The sequence below is a fragment of the Lepisosteus platostomus genome, chromosome 5 (genome assembly GCF_059453375.1).
Source record: "Lepisosteus platostomus isolate fLepPlt1 chromosome 5, fLepPlt1.hap1, whole genome shotgun sequence".
In the NCBI taxonomy this organism is placed as follows: Eukaryota; Metazoa; Chordata; class Actinopteri; order Semionotiformes; family Lepisosteidae; genus Lepisosteus; species Lepisosteus platostomus.
In genome coordinates this window covers 3,488,261-3,508,071 of record NC_142615.1, presented here as the reverse complement: position 1 = coordinate 3,508,071, position 19,811 = coordinate 3,488,261, and the positions used below count along the sequence as shown (strand labels likewise).

Genomic DNA, 19,811 nt, shown 5'->3' with positions numbered 1-19,811 from the left:
AGGGAGAGCACCAGTTAATACAGCATACAGCGAGCACACCAATAAACACAGGGAGAGCACCAGTTAACACAGCATACAGCGAGCACACCGATAAACACAGGGAGAGCACCAGTTAATACATAGAGAGCACATCCATTAACACAAAGAAACAGCAGTTCATTCAGCATACAGCGATTGATACCAATTGATACAGCGAGCACCAATAAACACAGGGAGAGCACCAGTTAATACAGTGATCTAATGTGTGAACCCTGTGCTCCTGGTGGGGCTCTGGAAGAGTCTGGGGCGCAGGACCGGGGGCAATGACAGACTCAGTGACTCTGTGTTTGAACCCTGTGCTCCTGGTGGGGCTCTGGAAGAGTCTGGGGCGCAGGACCGGGGGCGATGACAGACTCAGTGACTCTGTGTTTGAACCCTGTGCTCCTGGTGGGGCTCTGGAAGAGTCCGGGGCGCAGGACCGGGGGCGATGACAGACTCAGTGACTCTGTTTGAACCCTGTGCTCCTGGTGGGGCTCTGGAAGAGTCTGGGGCGCAGGACCGGGGGCGATGACACACTCAGTGACTCTGTGTTTGAACCCTGTGCTCCTGGTGGGGCTCTGGAAGAGTCCGGGGCGCAGGACCGGGGGCGATGACACACTCAGTGACTCTGTGTTTGAACCCTGTGCTCCTGGTGGGGCTCTGGAAGAGTCCGGGGCGCAGGACCGGGGGCGATGACACACTCAGTGACTCTGTGTTTGAACCCTGTGCTCCTGGTGGGGCTCTGGAAGAGTCCGGGGCGCAGGACCGGGGGCGATGACACACTCAGTGACTCTGTGTTTGAACCCTGTGCTCCTGGTGGGGCTCTGGAAGAGTCCGGGGCGCAGGACCGGGGGCGATGACACACTCAGTGACTCTGTGTTTGAACCCTGTGCTCCTGGTGGGGCTCTGGAAGAGTCCGGGGCGCAGGACCGGGGGCGATGACACACTCAGTGACTCTGTGTTTGAACCCTGTGCTCCCGGTGGGGCTCTGGAAGAGTCTGGGGCGCAGGACCGGGGGCGATAAAAGACTCAGTGACTCTGTGTTTGAACCCTGTGCTCCCGGTGGGGCTCTGGCCTGTGTCAGGCTCTCCTCTCACCTGATGGACTCTCCCCCTCGCGCAGGAGTCTGAACAGAGGGGGGTTTCATGACAACAGGTCTCAGTGTCCTGCTCCTGCTTTGTTTAGAACACAATCCATAGCTGATGCCCCAGAAATAGACTGTTTTGCCTAGTTAATAAATAAGTGGTATTTTATTGTAACTGCACCACGAACACAGGGAACTGAGACAAAGAGACAATGAAAACTGGGACATGTCAGTTTTTCCTTCTTTACAGACTTAACTTACTGTACAGTGTGCTATTCAGAGTTCTGGACAGATAGGAGCTGTCCTCATTTGCCTAGTTAATCAATAGCTGGTATTTTATTCTAACTGGTACCAGGAACACAGGGCAGAGGGAGAGAGACAGGTAGAGAGGGAGAGAGAGGAGAGGAGAGAAAGGGACAGGGTCAGGTACAGAGAGGAGAGAAAGAGAGACAGGTACAGAGAGAGAGGGGAGAAGGAGAGATAGAGGGACAGAGACCGGTACAGAGAGAGAGGGGAGAAGGAGAGATAGAGGGACAGAGACCGGTACAGAGAGAGAGGGGAGAAGGAGAGATAGAGGGACAGAGACCGGTACAGAGAGAGAGGGGAGAAGGAGAGATAGAGGGACAGAGACCGGTACAGAGAGAGGGGAGAAGGAGAGATAGAGGGACAGAGACCGGTACAGAGAGAGAGGGGAGAAGGAGAGACAGTGAGAGACAAGTACAGAGTGAATGAGAGGAAAGAGAGAGGGAGAGACAGCTGTCCCTTCTGCTGCTGCTCCTGATGTCTGTCTGACACGCTGACCGACGGCGCACTCAGCTGATCACCTGACTGACTTCCTGTCCGGCTCCCAGCTCTGCTGTCTGAGGGGCTGGCCAGCGGACTGACCCCACTGCCTGTCCAGGGAAGGGCTTGGACACGCGCTGCCTGACGTCCCAGCGGCGCCGCGGAGATGGAGAGGGAGGGGCTGGCCTGTCTGCTGCTGGCCTTGGCCGGTGAGTGACCTCTGACCTCTGTCTCAACCTCGTTCCAGCACTCGGGCCGCAGGTATCGGTGTTGGGCGATACCCGGCGAATCCTGGACACGACAGGCAAGGTTACAGGTGACTCCCTGGGCCCCGGTTTCTCTGGAGAAGAGGGAGAGGAGGAGGGAGGGGAGCTCTGCCTCCTGTGTCTCTGTACAGACCCCCTCCCCAGCGATATCCTTCTCTCTCAGGGGACCGGGGTCGCGGGGAGTAGCCTGAGGTTATTAACTACTTTCTAAAGCACAGCTGCTGCTGCTCGCCAGAACTCCACCTGCTTGGTTTTCTGTCCCCAGTGCTCTGTCCTCCTGGATCCGGCCACATCAGGAAGTTCTACTTTGTGGACTCACCCCTGAACTGGACCGACGCTCAGAGACACTGCAGAGACAACTACACTGACCTGGCCTCCATCAACAGCACAGCAGACATGGACACAGTCCTCAACACCACTAACCTGCCCAATGTCGCAGCCTGGATAGGCCTGTACCGAGACTGCAGAGAGAGCTGGCGGTGGTCTGGCGGAGAGGACGTGAACTTCACCCACTGGAGGAGTCGGCTCCCCTGCGCTGTTCTCAACGCAACGGGATTCTGGGAGGAGAGAAACTGCAGCGAGGAGAACTACTTCATATGTGAGAGTCAAGGTGAGACAACACTCAATCTGAGAGTGAGAGCTCAGTTTAACTTTAGACAGGAATGAACAGGAAACAGGAAACGGTTGTGTGCAAAGCACTATGGGATTTGTAGTCTCACAGCTGTAGACACCATCACTCCTGATCTTTGTCTTCACAGGTGGGGCCCAGCAGTACAGGCTGATCAGGGAAAACAAGACCTTCGCTGACGCCCAGAGACACTGCAGAGAGAGCTGCTCCGACCTGCCCCGGGTGGACAGTGTGGGAGAGTCTGAACAGATCAGGACGACGGCGCAGGGACACGCTGTCTGGATCGCTCTGCTCCAGGACGGCTGGGAGTGGTCTGACAGGAGGCGCTCTGGGTTTCGCAACTGGAGTCCTGGGGAGCCCAATGGAGGAAGTGAAGCCCAGTGCACTGAGATCTATTTAAAAGATGGTGTACATAATAATAATAAAAGAGGTGGCTGGAACGATGCAGGTGGACAACATCCCAGCCCCTTCTTCTGCTACAATGGTGAGTCACAACCTGACAGAGGCTAACAGGCTGCTCACTCCAGTGTCCCTCCACTCCTCCTGCTCGCTCCTGTATCACTCCACTCCTTCTGCTCGCTCCTGTGTCACTCCACTCCTCCTGCTTGCTCCAGTGTCCCTCCACTCCTCCTGCTCGCTCCAGTGTCCCTCCACTCCTCCTGCTCGCTCCAGTGTCCCTCCACTCCTCCTGCTCGCTCCTGTGTCACTCCTCCTGCTCGCTCCGGTGTCCCTCCCCTCCTCCTGCTCGCTCCGGTGTCCCTCCCCTCCTACTGCTCGCTCCGGTGTCCCTCCCCTCCTCCTGCTCGCTCCAGTGTCCCTCCACTCCTCCTGCTCGCTCCTGTGTCACTCCACTCCTCCTGCTCGCTCCAGTAACCCTCCACTCCTCCTGCTCGCTCCAGTGTCCCTCCACTCCTCCTGCTCGCTCCTGTGTCACTCCACTCCTCCTGCTCGCTCCAGTGTCACTCCACTCCTCCTGCTCGCTCCAGTGTCACTCCACTCCTCCTGCTCGCTCCAGTGTCACTCCACTCCTCCTGCTCGCTCCAGTGTCCCTCCACTCCTCCTGCTCGCTCCAGTGTCCCTCCACTCCTCCTGCTCGCTCCAGTGTCCCTCCTCCTGCTCGCTCCTGTGTCACTCCACTCCTCCTGCTCGCTCCAGTGTCCCTCCACTCCTCCTGCTCGCTCCTGTGTCACTCCTCCTGCTCGCTCCGGTGTCACTCCTCCTGCTCGCTCCTGTGTCCCTCCACTCCTCCTGCTCGCTCCAGTGTCCCTCCACTCCTCCTGCTCGCTCCAGTGTCCCTCCACTCCTCCTGCTCGCTCCTGTGTCACTCCACTCCTCCTGCTCGCTCCAGTGTCCCTCCACTCCTCCTGCTCGCTCCAGTGTCCCTCCACTCCTCCTGCTCGCTCCAGTGTCCCTCCACTCCTCCTGCTCGCTCCGGTGTCCCTGCACTCCTCCTGCTCGCTCCAGTGTCACTCCTCCTGCTCGCTCCTGTGTCACTCCTCCTGCTCGCTCCTGTGTCCCTCCTCCTGCTCGCTCCTGTGTCCCTCCTCCTGCTCGCTCCTGTGTCCCTCCACTCCTCCTGCTCACTCCAGTGTCCCTCCTCCTGCTCGCTCCAGTGTCCCTCCTCTCCTCCTGCTCGCTCCGGTGTCCCTCCCCTCCTCCTGCTCGCTCCGGTGTCCCTCCCCTCCTCCTGCTCGCTCCAGTGTCCCTCCACTCCTCCTGCTCGCTCCTGTGTCACTCCACTCCTCCTGCTCGCTCCAGTGTCACTCCACTCCTCCTGCTCGCTCCAGTGTCACTCCACTCCTCCTGCTCGCTCCAGTGTCCCTCCACTCCTCCTGCTCGCTCCAGTGTCCCTCCTCCTGCTCGCTCCTGTGTCACTCCACTCCTCCTGCTCGCTCCAGTGTCCCTCCACTCCTCCTGCTCGCTCCTGTGTCACTCCTCCTGCTCGCTCCGGTGTCACTCCTCCTGCTCGCTCCTGTGTCCCTCCACTCCTCCTGCTCGCTCCGGTGTCCCTCCCCTCCTCCTGCTCGCTCCGGTGTCCCTCCCCTCCTCCTGCTCGCTCCAGTGTCCCTCCACTCCTCCTGCTCGCTCCTGTGTCACTCCACTCCTCCTGCTCGCTCCAGTAACCCTCCACTCCTCCTGCTCGCTCCAGTGTCCCTCCACTCCTCCTGCTCGCTCCTGTGTCACTCCACTCCTCCTGCTCGCTCCAGTGTCACTCCACTCCTCCTGCTCGCTCCAGTGTCACTCCACTCCTCCTGCTCGCTCCAGTGTCCCTCCACTCCTCCTGCTCGCTCCAGTCTCCCTCCACTCCTCCTGCTCGCTCCAGTGTCCCTCCTCCTGCTCGCTCCTGTGTCACTCCACTCCTCCTGCTCGCTCCAGTGTCCCTCCACTCCTCCTGCTCGCTCCTGTGTCACTCCTCCTGCTCGCTCCGGTGTCACTCCTCCTGCTCGCTCCTGTGTCCCTCCACTCCTCCTGCTCGCTCCAGTGTCCCTCCACTCCTCCTGCTCGCTCCAGTGTCCCTCCACTCCTCCTGCTCGCTCCTGTGTCACTCCACTCCTCCTGCTCGCTCCAGTGTCCCTCCACTCCTCCTGCTCGCTCCAGTGTCCCTCCACTCCTCCTGCTCGCTCCAGTGTCCCTCCACTCCTCCTGCTCGCTCCAGTGTCCCTCCACTCCTCCTGCTCGCTCCGGTGTCCCTGCACTCCTCCTGCTCGCTCCAGTGTCACTCCTCCTGCTCGCTCCAGTGTCCCTCCACTCCTCCTGCTCGCTCCTGTGTCACTCCTCCTGCTCGCTCCGGTGTCCCTCCCCTCCTCCTGCTCGCTCCGGTGTCCCTCCCCTCCTCCTGCTCGCTCCGGTGTCCCTCCCCTCCTCCTGCTCGCTCCTGTGTCCCTCCACTCCTCCTGCTCGCTCCTGTGTCACTCCACTCCTCCTGCTCGCTCCAGTAACCCTCCACTCCTCCTGCTCGCTCCAGTGTCCCTCCACTCCTCCTGCTCGCTCCTGTGTCACTCCACTCCTCCTGCTCGCTCCAGTGTCACTCCACTCCTCCTGCTCGCTCCAGTGTCACTCCACTCCTCCTGCTCGCTCCAGTGTCACTCCACTCCTCCTGCTCGCTCCAGTGTCCCTCCACTCCTCCTGCTCGCTCCAGTGTCCCTCCTCCTGCTCGCTCCTGTGTCACTCCACTCCTCCTGCTCGCTCCAGTGTCACTCCACTCCTCCTGCTCGCTCCAGTGTCACTCCACTCCTCCTGCTCGCTCCAGTGTCCCTCCACTCCTCCTGCTCGCTCCAGTGTCCCTCCACTCCTCCTGCTCGCTCCAGTGTCCCTCCACTCCTCCTGCTCGCTCCAGTGTCCCTCCTCCTGCTCGCTCCTGTGTCACTCCACTCCTCCTGCTCGCTCCAGTGTCCCTCCACTCCTCCTGCTCGCTCCTGTGTCACTCCTCCTGCTCGCTCCGGTGTCACTCCTCCTGCTCGCTCCTGTGTCCCTCCACTCCTCCTGCTCGCTCCAGTGTCCCTCCACTCCTCCTGCTCGCTCCAGTGTCCCTCCACTCCTCCTGCTCGCTCCTGTGTCCCTCCACTCCTCCTGCTCGCTCCTGTGTCACTCCACTCCTCCTGCTCGCTCCAGTGTCCCTCCACTCCTCCTGCTCGCTCCAGTGTCCCTCCACTCCTCCTGCTCGCTCCGGTGTCCCTCCACTCCTCCTGCTCGCTCCGGTGTCCCTGCACTCCTCCTGCTCGCTCCAGTGTCACTCCTCCTGCTCGCTCCTGTGTCACTCCTCCTGCTCGCTCCAGTGTCCCTCCTCCTGCTCGCTCCTGTGTCCCTCCTCCTGCTCGCTCCTGTGTCCCTCCACTCCTCCTGCTCACTCCAGTGTCCCTCCTCCTGCTCGCTCCAGTGTCCCTCCTCTCCTCCTGCTCGCTCCGGTGTCCCTCCCCTCCTCCTGCTCGCTCCGGTGTCCCTCCCCTCCTCCTGCTCGCTCCAGTGTCCCTCCACTCCTCCTGCTCGCTCCTGTGTCACTCCACTCCTCCTGCTCGCTCCAGTAACCCTCCACTCCTCCTGCTCGCTCCAGTGTCCCTCCACTCCTCCTGCTCGCTCCTGTGTCACTCCACTCCTCCTGCTCGCTCCAGTGTCACTCCACTCCTCCTGCTCGCTCCAGTGTCACTCCACTCCTCCTGCTCGCTCCAGTGTCACTCCACTCCTCCTGCTCGCTCCAGTGTCCCTCCACTCCTCCTGCTCGCTCCAGTGTCCCTCCACTCCTCCTGCTCGCTCCAGTGTCCCTCCTCCTGCTCGCTCCTGTGTCACTCCACTCCTCCTGCTCGCTCCAGTGTCCCTCCACTCCTCCTGCTCGCTCCTGTGTCACTCCTCCTGCTCGCTCCGGTGTCACTCCTCCTGCTCGCTCCTGTGTCCCTCCCCTCCTCCTGCTCGCTCCGGTGTCCCTCCCCTCCTCCTGCTCGCTCCGGTGTCCCTCCCCTCCTCCTGCTCGCTCCGGTGTCCCTCCCCTCCTCCTGCTCGCTCCAGTGTCCCTCCACTCCTCCTGCTCGCTCCTGTGTCACTCCACTCCTCCTGCTCGCTCCAGTAACCCTCCACTCCTCCTGCTCGCTCCAGTGTCCCTCCACTCCTCCTGCTCGCTCCTGTGTCACTCCACTCCTCCTGCTCGCTCCAGTGTCACTCCACTCCTCCTGCTCGCTCCAGTGTCACTCCACTCCTCCTGCTCGCTCCAGTGTCCCTCCACTCCTCCTGCTCGCTCCAGTGTCCCTCCACTCCTCCTGCTCGCTCCAGTGTCCCTCCTCCTGCTCGCTCCTGTGTCCCTCCTCCTGCTCGCTCCTGTGTCACTCCACTCCTCCTGCTCGCTCCAGTGTCCCTCCACTCCTCCTGCTCGCTCCTGTGTCACTCCTCCTGCTCGCTCCGGTGTCACTCCTCCTGCTCGCTCCTGTGTCCCTCCACTCCTCCTGCTCGCTCCAGTGTCCCTCCACTCCTCCTGCTCGCTCCAGTGTCCCTCCACTCCTCCTGCTCGCTCCTGTGTCCCTCCACTCCTCCTGCTCGCTCCAGTGTCCCTCCACTCCTCCTGCTCGCTCCAGTGTCCCTCCACTCCTCCTGCTCGCTCCAGTGTCCCTCCACTCCTCCTGCTCGCTCCGGTGTCCCTGCACTCCTCCTGCTCGCTCCAGTGTCACTCCTCCTGCTCGCTCCTGTGTCACTCCTCCTGCTCGCTCCAGTGTCCCTCCTCCTGCTCGCTCCTGTGTCCCTCCTCCTGCTCGCTCCTGTGTCCCTCCACTCCTCCTGCTCACTCCAGTGTCCCTCCTCCTGCTCGCTCCAGTGTCCCTCCTCTCCTCCTGCTCGCTCCGGTGTCCCTCCACTCCTCCTGCTCGCTACGGTGTCCCTCCACTCCTCCTGCTCGCTACGGTGTCCCTCCACTCCTCCTGCTCGCTCCGGTGTCCCTCCACTCCTCCTGCTCGCTCCGGTGTCCCTCCACTCCTCCTGCTCGCTCCGGTGTCACTCCACTCCTCCTGCTCGCTCCGGTGTCACTCCACTCCTCCTGCTCGCTCCTGTGTCACTCCACTCCTCCTGCTCGCTCCTGTGTCTCTCCTCTCCTCCTGCTCGCTCCAGTGTCCCTCCACTCCTCCTGCTCGCTCCAGTGTCACTCCACTCCTCCTGCTCGCTCCTGTGTCACTCCTCCTGCTCGCTCCGGTGTCCCTCCTCCTGCTCGCTCCAGTGTCACTCCACTCCTCCTGCTCGCTCCGGTGTCCCTCCACTCCTCCTGCTCGCTCCGGTGTCACTCCACTCCTCCTGCTCGCTCCGGTGTCACTCCTCCTGCTCGCTCCGGTGTCCCTCCACTCCTCCTGCTCGCTCCGGTGTCCCTCCACTCCTCCTGCTCGCTCCGGTGTCCCTCCACTCCTCCTGCTCGCTCCTGTGTCACTCCACTCCTCCTGCTCGCTCCAGTGTCCCTCCACTCCTCCTGCTCGCTCCTGTGTCACTCCACTCCTCCTGCTCGCTCCGGTGTCACTCCTCCTGCTCGCTCCGGTGTCACTCCTCCTGCTCGCTCCGGTGTCACTCCACTCCTCCTGCTCGCTCCGGTGTCACTCCACTCCTCCTGCTCGCTCCGGTGTCACTCCACTCCTCCTGCTCGCTCCGGTGTCACTCCACTCCTCCTGCTCGCTCCTGTGTCACTCCTCCTGCTCGCTCCGGTGTCCCTCCACTCCTCCTGCTCGCTCCGGTGTCCCTCCACTCCTCCTGCTCGCTCCGGTGTCACTCCTCCTGCTCGCTCCAGTGTCCCTCCACTCCTCCTGCTCGCTCCTGTGTCCCTCCAGTCCTCCTGCTCGCTCCAGTGTCCCTCCACTCCTCCTGCTCGCTCCAGTGTCCCTCCACTCCTCCTGCTCGCTCCAGTGTCCCTCCACTCCTCCTGCTCGCTCCAGTGTCCCTCCACTCCTCCTGCTCGCTCCAGTGTCCCTCCACTCCTCCTGCTCGCTCCGGTGTCCCTGCACTCCTCCTGCTCGCTCCAGTGTCACTCCTCCTGCTCGCTCCAGTGTCCCTCCTCCTGCTCGCTCCTGTGTCCCTCCACTCCTCCTGCTCACTCCAGTGTCCCTCCTCCTGCTCGCTCCGGTGTCCCTCCACTCCTCCTGCTCGCTCCGGTGTCCCTCCACTCCTCCTGCTCGCTCCGGTGTCCCTCCACTCCTCCTGCTCGCTCCGGTGTCCCTCCACTCCTCCTGCTCGCTACGGTGTCCCTCCACTCCTCCTGCTCGCTCCGGTGTCACTCCACTCCTCCTGCTCGCTCCGGTGTCACTCCACTCCTCCTGCTCGCTCCGGTGTCACTCCACTCCTCCTGCTCGCTCCGGTGTCACTCCACTCCTCCTGCTCGCTCCTGTGTCTCTCCTCTCCTCCTGCTCGCTCCAGTGTCCCTCCACTCCTCCTGCTCGCTCCAGTGTCACTCCACTCCTCCTGCTCGCTCCTGTGTCACTCCTCCTGCTCGCTCCGGTGTCCCTCCTCCTGCTCGCTCCAGTGTCCCTCCACTCCTCCTGCTCGCTCCAGTGTCCCTCCACTCCTCCTGCTCGCTCCAGTGTCCCTCCACTCCTCCTGCTCGCTCCAGTGTCCCTCCACTCCTCCTGCTCGCTACGGTGTCCCTCCACTCCTCCTGCTCGCTACGGTGTCCCTCCACTCCTCCTGCTCGCTCCGGTGTCACTCCACTCCTCCTGCTCGCTCCGGTGTCACTCCACTCCTCCTGCTCGCTCCGGTGTCACTCCACTCCTCCTGCTCGCTCCGGTGTCACTCCACTCCTCCTGCTCGCTCCTGTGTCTCTCCTCTCCTCCTGCTCGCTCCAGTGTCCCTCCACTCCTCCTGCTCGCTCCAGTGTCACTCCACTCCTCCTGCTCGCTCCTGTGTCACTCCTCCTGCTCGCTCCGGTGTCCCTCCTCCTGCTCGCTCCAGTGTCCCTCCACTCCTCCTGCTCGCTCCAGTGTCCCTCCACTCCTCCTGCTCGCTCCAGTGTCCCTCCACTCCTCCTGCTCGCTCCAGTGTCCCTCCACTCCTCCTGCTCGCTCCAGTGTCACTCCACTCCTCCTGCTCGCTCCAGTGTCCCTCCACTCCTCCTGCTCGCTCCAGTGTCCCTCCACTCCTCCTGCTCTCTCCTGTGTCCCTCCACTCCTCCTGCTCGCTCCAGTGTCACTCCACTCCTCCTGCTCGCTCCTGTGTCACTCCACTCCTCCTGCTCGCTCCGGTGTCACTCCACTCCTCCTGCTCGCTCCGGTGTCACTCCACTCCTCCTGCTCGCTCCGGTGTCCCTCCACTCCTCCTGCTCGCTCCGGTGTCACTCCACTCCTCCTGCTCGCTCCGGTGTCACTCCACTCCTCCTGCTCGCTCCGGTGTCACTCCACTCCTCCTGCTCGCTCCTGTGTCTCTCCTCTCCTCCTGCTCGCTCCAGTGTCCCTCCACTCCTCCTGCTCGCTCCAGTGTCCCTCCACTCCTCCTGCTCGCTCCAGTGTCACTCCACTCCTCCTGCTCGCTCCTGTGTCACTCCTCCTGCTCGCTCCGGTGTCCCTCCTCCTGCTCGCTCCAGTGTCCCTCCACTCCTCCTGCTCGCTCCAGTGTCCCTCCACTCCTCCTGCTCGCTCCAGTGTCCCTCCACTCCTCCTGCTCGCTCCAGTGTCCCTCCACTCCTCCTGCTCGCTCCAGTGTCACTCCACTCCTCCTGCTCGCTCCAGTGTCCCTCCACTCCTCCTGCTCGCTCCAGTGTCCCTCCACTCCTCCTGCTCTCTCCTGTGTCCCTCCACTCCTCCTGCTCGCTCCAGTGTCACTCCACTCCTCCTGCTCGCTCCTGTGTCACTCCACTCCTCCTGCTCGCTCCGGTGTCACTCCACTCCTCCTGCTCGCTCCGGTGTCACTCCACTCCTCCTGCTCGCTCCGGTGTCCCTCCACTCCTCCTGCTCGCTCCGGTGTCCCTCCACTCCTCCTGCTCGCTCCGGTGTCCCTCCACTCCTCCTGCTCTCTCCGGTGTCACTCCACTCCTCCTGCTCGCTCCTGTGTCCCTCCACTCCTCCTGCTCGCTCCAGTGTCCCTCCACTCCTCCTGCTCGCTCCAGTGTCACTCCACTCCTCCTGCTCGCTCCAGTGTCACTCCACTCCTCCTGCTCGCTCCAGTGTCCCTCCACTCCTCCTGCTCGCTCCAGTGTCCCTCCACTCCTCCTGCTCGCTCCAGTGTCCCTCCACTCCTCCTGCTCGCTCCTGTGTCACTCCACTCCTCCTGCTCGCTCCTGTGTCACTCCACTCCTCCTGCTCGCTCCGGTGTCACTCCTCCTGCTCGCTCCGGTGTCCCTCCACTCCTCCTGCTCGCTCCGGTGTCACTCCTCCTGCTCGCTCCGGTGTCACTCCTCCTGCTCGCTCCGGTGTCCCTCCACTCCTCCTGCTCGCTCCGGTGTCCCTCCACTCCTCCTGCTCGCTCCGGTGTCACTCCACTCCTCCTGCTCGCTCCGGTGTCACTCCTCCTGCTCGCTCCGGTGTCACTCCTCCTGCTCGCTCCGGTGTCACTCCTCCTGCTCGCTCCGGTGTCCCTCCACTCCTCCTGCTCGCTCTGGTGTCCCTCCACTCCTCCTGCTCGCTCCGGTGTCACTCCACTCCTCCTGCTCGCTCCGGTGTCACTCCTCCTGCTCGCTCCGGTGTCACTCCTCCTGCTCGCTCCGGTGTCACTCCTCCTGCTCGCTCCGGTGTCCCTCCACTCCTCCTGCTCGCTCCGGTGTCCCTCCACTCCTCCTGCTCGCTCCGGTGTCCCTCCACTCCTCCTGCTCGCTCCGGTGTCACTCCACTCCTCCTGCTCGCTCCGGTGTCACTCCTCCTGCTCGCTCCGGTGTCACTCCTCCTGCTCGCTCCGGTGTCCCTCCACTCCTCCTGCTCGCTCCTGTGTCACTCCACTCCTCCTGCTCGCTCCTGTGTCACTCCACTCCTCCTGCTCGCTCCTGTGTCACTCCACTCCTCCTGCTCGCTCCGGTGTCACTCCACTCCTCCTGCTCGCTCCGGTGTCACTCCACTCCTCCTGCTCGCTCCTGTGTCACTCCACTCCTCCTGCTCGCTCCTGTGTCACTCCTCCTGCTCGCTCCTGTGTCACTCCACTCCTCCTGCTCGCTCCGGTGTCCCTCCACTCCTCCTGCTCGCTCCGGTGTCCCTCCACTCCTCCTGCTCGCTCCGGTGTCCCTCCACTCCTCCTGCTCGCTCCGGTGTCCCTCCACTCCTCCTGCTCGCTCCTGTGTCACTCCACTCCTCCTGCTCGCTCCTGTGTCCCTCCACTCCTCCTGCTCGCTCCAGTGTCACTCCACTCCTCCTGCTCGCTCCGGTGTCACTCCTCCTGCTCGCTCCGGTGTCCCTCCACTCCTCCTGCTCGCTCCAGTGTCCCTCCACTCCTCCTGCTCGCTCCAGTGTCCCTCCACTCCTCCTGCTCGCTCCTGTGTCACTCCTCCTGCTCGCTCCGGTGTCACTCCTCCTGCTCGCTCCTGTGTCCCTCCACTCCTCCTGCTCGCTCCAGTGTCCCTCCACTCCTCCTGCTCGCTCCAGTGTCCCTCCACTCCTCCTGCTCGCTCCAGTGTCCCTCCACTCCTCCTGCTCGCTCCAGTGTCCCTCCACTCCTCCTGCTCGCTCCGGTGTCACTCCACTCCTCCTGCTCGCTCCGGTGTCACTCCACTCCTCCTGCTCGCTCCGGTGTCACTCCACTCCTCCTGCTCGCTCCGGTGTCACTCCACTCCTCCTGCCCGCTCCGGTGTCACTCCTCCTGCCCGCTCCAGTGTCCCTCCACTCCTCCTGCTCGCTCCAGTGTCCCTCCACTCCTCCTGCTCGCTCCAGTGTCCCTCCACTCCTCCTGCTCGCTCCAGTGTCCCTCCACTCCTCCTGCTCGCTCCAGTGTCCCTCCACTCCTCCTGCTCGCTCCAGTGTCCCTCCACTCCTCCTGCTCGCTCCAGTGTCCCTCCACTCCTCCTGCTCTCTCCTGTGTCCCTCCACTCCTCCTGCTCGCTCCAGTGTCACTCCACTCCTCCTGCTCGCTCCTGTGTCACTCCACTCCTCCTGCTCGCTCCGGTGTCACTCCACTCCTCCTGCTCGCTCCGGTGTCACTCCACTCCTCCTGCTCGCTCCGGTGTCCCTCCACTCCTCCTGCTCGCTCCTGTGTCCCTCCACTCCTCCTGCTCGCTCCAGTGTCCCTCCACTCCTCCTGCTCGCTCCAGTGTCCCTCCACTCCTCCTGCTCGCTCCAGTGTCACTCCACTCCTCCTGCTCGCTCCAGTGTCCCTCCACTCCTCCTGCTCGCTCCAGTGTCACTCCACTCCTCCTGCTCGCTCCAGTGTCCCTCCACTCCTCCTGCTCGCTCCAGTGTCCCTCCACTCCTCCTGCTCGCTCCAGTGTCCCTCCACTCCTCCTGCTCGCTCCTGTGTCACTCCACTCCTCCTGCTCGCTCCTGTGTCACTCCACTCCTCCTGCTCGCTCCGGTGTCACTCCACTCCTCCTGCTCGCTCCGGTGTCACTCCACTCCTCCTGCTCGCTCCGGTGTCACTCAGGGTCACAGACAGAGACCATGACGACAGCAGTGGGCTGTTTGTCCGCTCAGTGTCTGACTGACTGAAATATCTGACAAGAGTCAGGCTCCTTCTCCAGACTGGTGAATCTGGAAACTTAGAGAACAGAGAAAGTTTGGGAGCATTCATCTTGTTCATTTATTTACAGCTACAGACTCCTCTGACCAGTTCCACTTCATACGCTATAAACTGTCATGGGTTCAAGCTCAGGAATACTGCCGGTACAATCACACAGACCTGGTCACTGTGTTCACTGAGGAGCAGCAGAGACAACTTCTCAACCTCACAAACACTGGTGATGAAGGAGGAGCCTGGATTGGTCTGTATAAGAACACACAGAGAGTCCCGGGGTCTGGGGGAGCTGCAGGGAGCCCCTACACTCAAACCGAGGGGCACGTCTGTGTGCTGATGGACTCTGAGGGAGGATGGGAAGAGAGAGACTGTCAGGAGAGAAACTACTTCATGTGTCTCAACAAGACAGGTAAGAGGACAGTCCATCACACTGGTGTCTCACTGACATCTCTCTGCTCTGAATCAGAGACACACTTCACCACTGTCACTCAACACAGGTAAGAGGACAGTCCATCACACCAGTGTCTCACTGACGTCTCTCTGCTCTGAATCAGAGACACACTTAACCACTGTCACTCAACACAGGTAAGACAGTCCATCACACCAGTGTCTCACTGACGTCTCTCTGCTCTAAATCAGAGACACACTTTACCACTGTCACTCGACACAGGTAAGAGGACAGTCCATCACTCCAGTATCTCACTGACATTTTGACTCACTGATAAATTTTCTTGTCTGCTCAGAGCGCAGTAACGTCACCCTGATTGAACTCAACCAGACCTGGACTGAAGCCCAGAGTCTCTGCAGACAGAATCACACAGAGCTGGTCAGTGTGAGGAACCAGAGTGAGAATGAGGCGGTTTGGAGGTCAGCGCAGGGTCACAGGGTGTGGATCGGCCTGTACAATGAGCCCTGGAACTGGACAGGAGGGCAGTCTGGGTCAGCAGGTGGACAGAGATGTGCGCAGGTGGACCTGCAGCACAGCCCGAGAGGCAGATGGACAGAGACAGACTGCAGTGAGATCAGACCCTTCTTCTGTCACTGGGGTGAGGACGGCTCGTTTTCCACTTGGGTTCGTGTCTTGAAGGGAAATAATATCAATCAAGGAGACTCCTGGTGTAGAAACTGGCCAGGACAGCTCACAGACGCTGCACTAACATCAATCAGGAGACTCCTGGTGTAGAAACTGGCCAGGACAGCTCACAGACGCTGCACTAACATCAATCAGGAGACTCCTGGTGTAGAAACTGGCCAGGACAGCTCACAGACGCTGCACTAACATCAATCAGGAGACTCCTGGTGTAGAAACTGGCCAGGACAGCTCACAGACGCTGCACTAACATCAGTCAGGAGACTCCTGGTGTAGAAACTGGAGAGGACAGCTCACAGACGCTGCACTAACATCAGTCAGGAGACTCCTGGTGTAGAAACTGGCCAGGACAGCTCACAGACGCTGCACTAACATCAGTCAGGAGACTCCTGGTGTAGAAACTGGAGAGGGCAGCTCACAGACGCTGCACTAACATCAGTCAGGAGACTCCTGGTGTAGAAACTGATTGATCGGTCTGGGGTTAAGTGATTTAATGATTTTTGCTGGCATTGCTTATCTGATCTGAGCTGCGATCGACTGATTGAACTCAGACCTACTCGGCTGCCACGTCTCTGACAGTCTCTCCTGCTCTCTTCCAGACACCAGAGAGCTCGTCCTGGTGAGAGAGGAGAAGTCCTGGGCTGAGGCCCTGGATCACTGTCAGACTCACCACACTGGCCTGGCGGATATCCAGTCACACCAGGAGCAGAGCTACGCTGCTGAAGAGGCCCAGTCTGCTGAGTCCAGCCTGGTCTGGCTGGGCCTGCGACAGAGTCAGATCTTCGGGTTCTGGTTCTGGGTGAATGGCCAACCGCTTAATTATCAGAACTGGGGTACAGGGGGAGACCATCAGTGCACAACTAACAGCTACTGTGGGGCCCTGGACAGAGACAGAGGGGGCAGCTGGACCAACCGTGACTGTGAGGAGAAGCTCAGCTTCATCTGCTACAGAGGTACTGAGACTCCTTTACTGCCCCTGTCTGACTCTCAGAGTGAGTCCTGACTGTCACACACCAGCGACACGCCCCTGTCTGACTCTCAGAGTGAGTCGTGACTGTCGCACACCAGCAACACGCCCCTGTCTGACTCTCAGCGTGAGTCCTGACTGTCACACACCAGCGACACGCCCCTGTCTGACTCTCAGAGTGAGTCCTGACTGTCACACACCAGCGACACGCCCCTGTCTGACTCTGTGTGAGTCCTGACTGTCACACACCAGCGACACGCCCCTGTCTGACTCTCAGAGTGAGTCCTGACTGTCACACACCAGCGACACGCCCCTGTCTGACTCTCAGAGTGAGTCCTGACTCTCACACACCAGCGACACGCCCCTGTCTGACTCTCAGAGTGAGTCCTGACTGTCACACACCAGCGACACGCCCCTGTCTGACTCTCAGTGTGAGTCCTGACTGTCACACACCAGCGACACGCCCCTGTCTGACTCTCAGAGTGAGTCCTGACTGTCACACACCAGTGACACGCCTGTCTGACTCTCAGTGTGAGTCCTGTCACACACCAGCGACACGCCCCTGTCTGATTCTCAGAGTGAGTCCTGACTGTCACACACCAGCGACACGCCCCTGTCTGACTCTCAGTGTGAGTCCTGACTGTCACACACCAGCGACACGCCCCTGTCTGACTCTCAGCGTGAGTCCTGACCGTCACACACCAGCGACACGCCCCTGACTGACTCTCAGTGTGTCTCTTGTAGGGTGAACAGTGTGAGTCCTGTCCGTCACACCAGCGAAATGCAGTTGCAAGATGGACACCCTGCTTTTGACTGAGCAGATCTCTCCTCCTGCAAAACCACATTTCCCACTCCCAGATGATGTCTGCGTCCTTTCACGTCTTGGCAAAGACTCAACAGATATCCAGCATTCTTCAGTCTTGATCTCTGTGCTTCTGTGCTGCATTTCTTACTATGAAAGTAAGGTTCTGCTGTAAAACGTAAATTCATTTCTATTCACAACTTTAATTTAAACGTGAAAAATATTTAATTAGGTTTTGGTGGAGGGCCTCCTGTCCTGTCCTCAGAGCTACTGTTATATTTCAGAGGGTTAGAAAGAAGCAGCACTGATGAGTGCATTTTAAACCGCAATAAAAGTCAAATGTACACAGTAACTTGTAAAACCTCCAATTTACATCCATAAATAGATTAAACTTCCAGGTCTGTGCAGTGCCGTATTCTAGGATTCACAGCAAGGCAAAAAAACTCTGGTGAGGTGAAGCGGGCCTGCGACCCTGTACACCAGCAGCCCTGCGACCCTGTACACCAGCAGCCCTGCGACCCTGTACACAAGCAGGCCCTGCGACCCTGTACACAAGCAGGCCCTGCGACCCTGTACACAAGCAGGCCCTGCGACCCTGTACACAAGCAGGCCCTGCGACCCTGTACACAAGCAGGCCCTGCGACCCTGTACACAAGCGGGCCTGTGAGCACAGCCCATCTAATCCAGTAGAAAACACTGCTCTCCGTCTCCAGACGGGTTTATCCACAAGCACTACTTGTTAACTCTGCGTGCATCACGTTGGAACATCTCTGTGGTGAAATATCTGCTGCACAACCTCTACTTACCTGCTTGTCCACCCCAGGACATTAGTCATCACAGGGACTAGAGAGCAGGAAGGGCCGCCTCACCTCGCAGGTCATGGAGCCGAACTGTGACTAACAGCATGGCGACTTACAGTACTTTTACACGGTTCACATTTTTGTGCTCAATTCAAAATTTATAAAAACTTTACATTCAGTAAAAATGAATTTATTTTCTTACCAAGATTTGATAACTGAGAAAATGGGATCGCGGTCCCCCATAAGTTTAATTTCTTAAAAAATATATTAAAAACTTTGGGACTGATAATTAAATTTAAATATAAACTTAAATAGTATTTCCTATACTATTTGTTTCTAATTCAGGAGAAACAATACGTAGATAATAAATAATCATTTTGTCATTGAACTTTTATCAGAAATTAAAGAGCTTTGCATCTTGATTGTGTTGTCTTTTCATTTCCTGAAACAAATGAAAGTTCACTGTTGGTTTGCAAAACAAGTTATTTTAGTGTAGCCACAGACCAGCACAGCGAGTAGATCACAGTGCAGACACAGACCAGCACAGCAAATAGATCCCATCGTAGTCACTGAACATCACCGTGAATAGATCCCATCATAGTCACTGAACATCACTGTGAATAGATCCCAGCGTAATCACAGACCAGCACAGCAAGTAGATCACAGTGCAGTCAAAGACCAGCACGGCAAGTAGATCCCAGAGTAATCACAGACCACCATGGTGAACAGATCACAGTGCAGTCACAGACCAGCACAGCGAGTAGATCAGTGCAGTCACAGACCAGCACAGCTAGTAGATCCCAGAGCAGTCACAGACCAGCACAGCGAGTAGATCCCAGAGCAGTCACAGACCAGCACAGTGAGTAGATCCCAGTGTAGTCACAGACCTGCACAGCGAATAGATCCCAGTGTAGTCACAGACCTGCACAGCGAATAGATCCCATCGTAGTCACTGAACATCACCGTGAATAGATCCCAGCGTCATCACAAACATGCACAGCAAATAGATCACAGTGCAGTCACAGACCAGCCCAGTGAGTAGATCACAGTGCAGTCACAGACCAGCACAGTGAGTAGATCCCAGAATAGTCACAGACCTGCACAGCAAGTAGATCCCAGCGTAATCACAGACATGCACAGCAAATTGATCGTAGTATAGCCACAGATCAGCACAGCAAAAAGAGATCACAGTGCAGTCACAGACAAGCACAGTGAATAGATCCCAGTGCAGTCACAGACCAGCACAGTGAGTAGATCCCAGTGCAGTCACAGACCAACAGAGTAAATAGATCCCAGTGCAGTCACAGACCAAGACAGTGAGTAGATCCCAGTGTAGTCACAGACCTGCACAGCGAATAGATTCCAGTGTGGTCACAGATCAGCACAGCGAGTAGATCCCAGTGCACTTACAGACCAGCACAGCGAATAGATCCCAGTGTAGTCACAGACCAGCACAGAGAATAGATCCCAGTGTAATCACAGACCAGCACAGCAAATAGATCCCAGCGTAGTCACTGAACATCACCGTGAATAGATCCCAGCGTAATCACAGACATGGATAGCAAATAGATCGTAGTATAGCCACAGACCAGAACAGCAAAAAGAGATCCCAGTGCAGTCACAGACCAGCCCAGTGAGTAGATCACAGTGCAGTCACAGACCAGCCCCGTCAGTAGATCACAGTGCAGACACAGACCAGCCCAGTGAGTAGATCACAGTGCAGACACAGACCAGCCCAGTGAGTAGATCACAGTGCAGACACAGACCAGCACAGCAAATAGATCCCAGAGTAGTCACAGACCAGCACAGCAAAAAGAGATCCCAGTGCAGTCACAGACCAGCACAGCGAATAGATCCCAGAGTAGTCACAGACCAGCACAGTGAGTATATCACAGTGCAGTCACAGACCAGCACAGCGAATAGATCACAGTGCAGCCACAGACCAGCACAGTGAGTAGATCACAGTGCAGTCACAGACCAGCACAGTGAGTAGATCACAGTGCAGTCACAGACCAGCACAGTGAGTAAATCACAGTGCAGTCAATGAACATCACTGTGAATAGATCCCATCGTAGTCACTGAACATCACTGTGAATAGATCCCAGTGTAATCACAGACATGGACAGCAAATAGATCGTAGTATAGCCACAGATCAGCACAGCAAATAGATCCCAGTGCAATCACAGAACAGAACAGCAAATAGATCACAGTGTAGTCATAGACCAGCACAGCAAAAAGAGATCACAGTGCAGTCACAGACCAGAACAGCAAAAAGAGAT

At 59.1% G+C, this 19,811-nt stretch overlaps 1 protein-coding gene across 2 annotated transcripts; it reads left to right on the top strand.

Annotated features, from left to right (window-relative positions):
* The first annotated feature begins 1,953 nt into the window (after positions 1–1,953).
* Positions 1,954–17,954, top strand: LOC148662517 (macrophage mannose receptor 1-like). 2 transcript variants are annotated; one of them, XM_088631167.1, is made up of 7 exons: positions 1,954–2,094; positions 2,417–2,761; positions 2,910–3,263; positions 13,950–14,282; positions 14,617–14,919; positions 15,563–15,916; positions 16,675–17,954. In XM_088631167.1, exons 1-7 carry the CDS (start codon positions 2,052–2,054, stop codon positions 16,677–16,679), a joined length of 1,737 nt encoding a protein of 578 aa, XP_088487293.1. In that variant the 5' UTR covers positions 1,954–2,051; the 3' UTR covers positions 16,680–17,954. The 2 variants fall into 2 exon arrangements, with proteins under 2 accessions (XP_088487293.1, XP_088487292.1); XM_088631166.1 differs by lacking the exon at positions 16,675–17,954 and having other exon boundaries at positions 15,563–15,981.
* Positions 17,955–19,811: the final 1,857 nt, after the last annotated feature.

Coding starts and splice junctions, on each gene's coding strand:
- LOC148662517 (XM_088631166.1), top strand. CDS start 2,052: ATGGAGAGGGAGGGGCTGGCCTGTCTGCTGCTGGCCTTGGCCG. Junction 3,264..13,949: donor CCCCTTCTTCTGCTACAATG/GTGAGTCACAAC, acceptor ATTTATTTACAG/CTACAGACTCCTCTGACCAG. Junction 14,920..15,562: donor ACCCTTCTTCTGTCACTGGG/GTGAGGACGGCT, acceptor GCTCTCTTCCAG/ACACCAGAGAGCTCGTCCTG.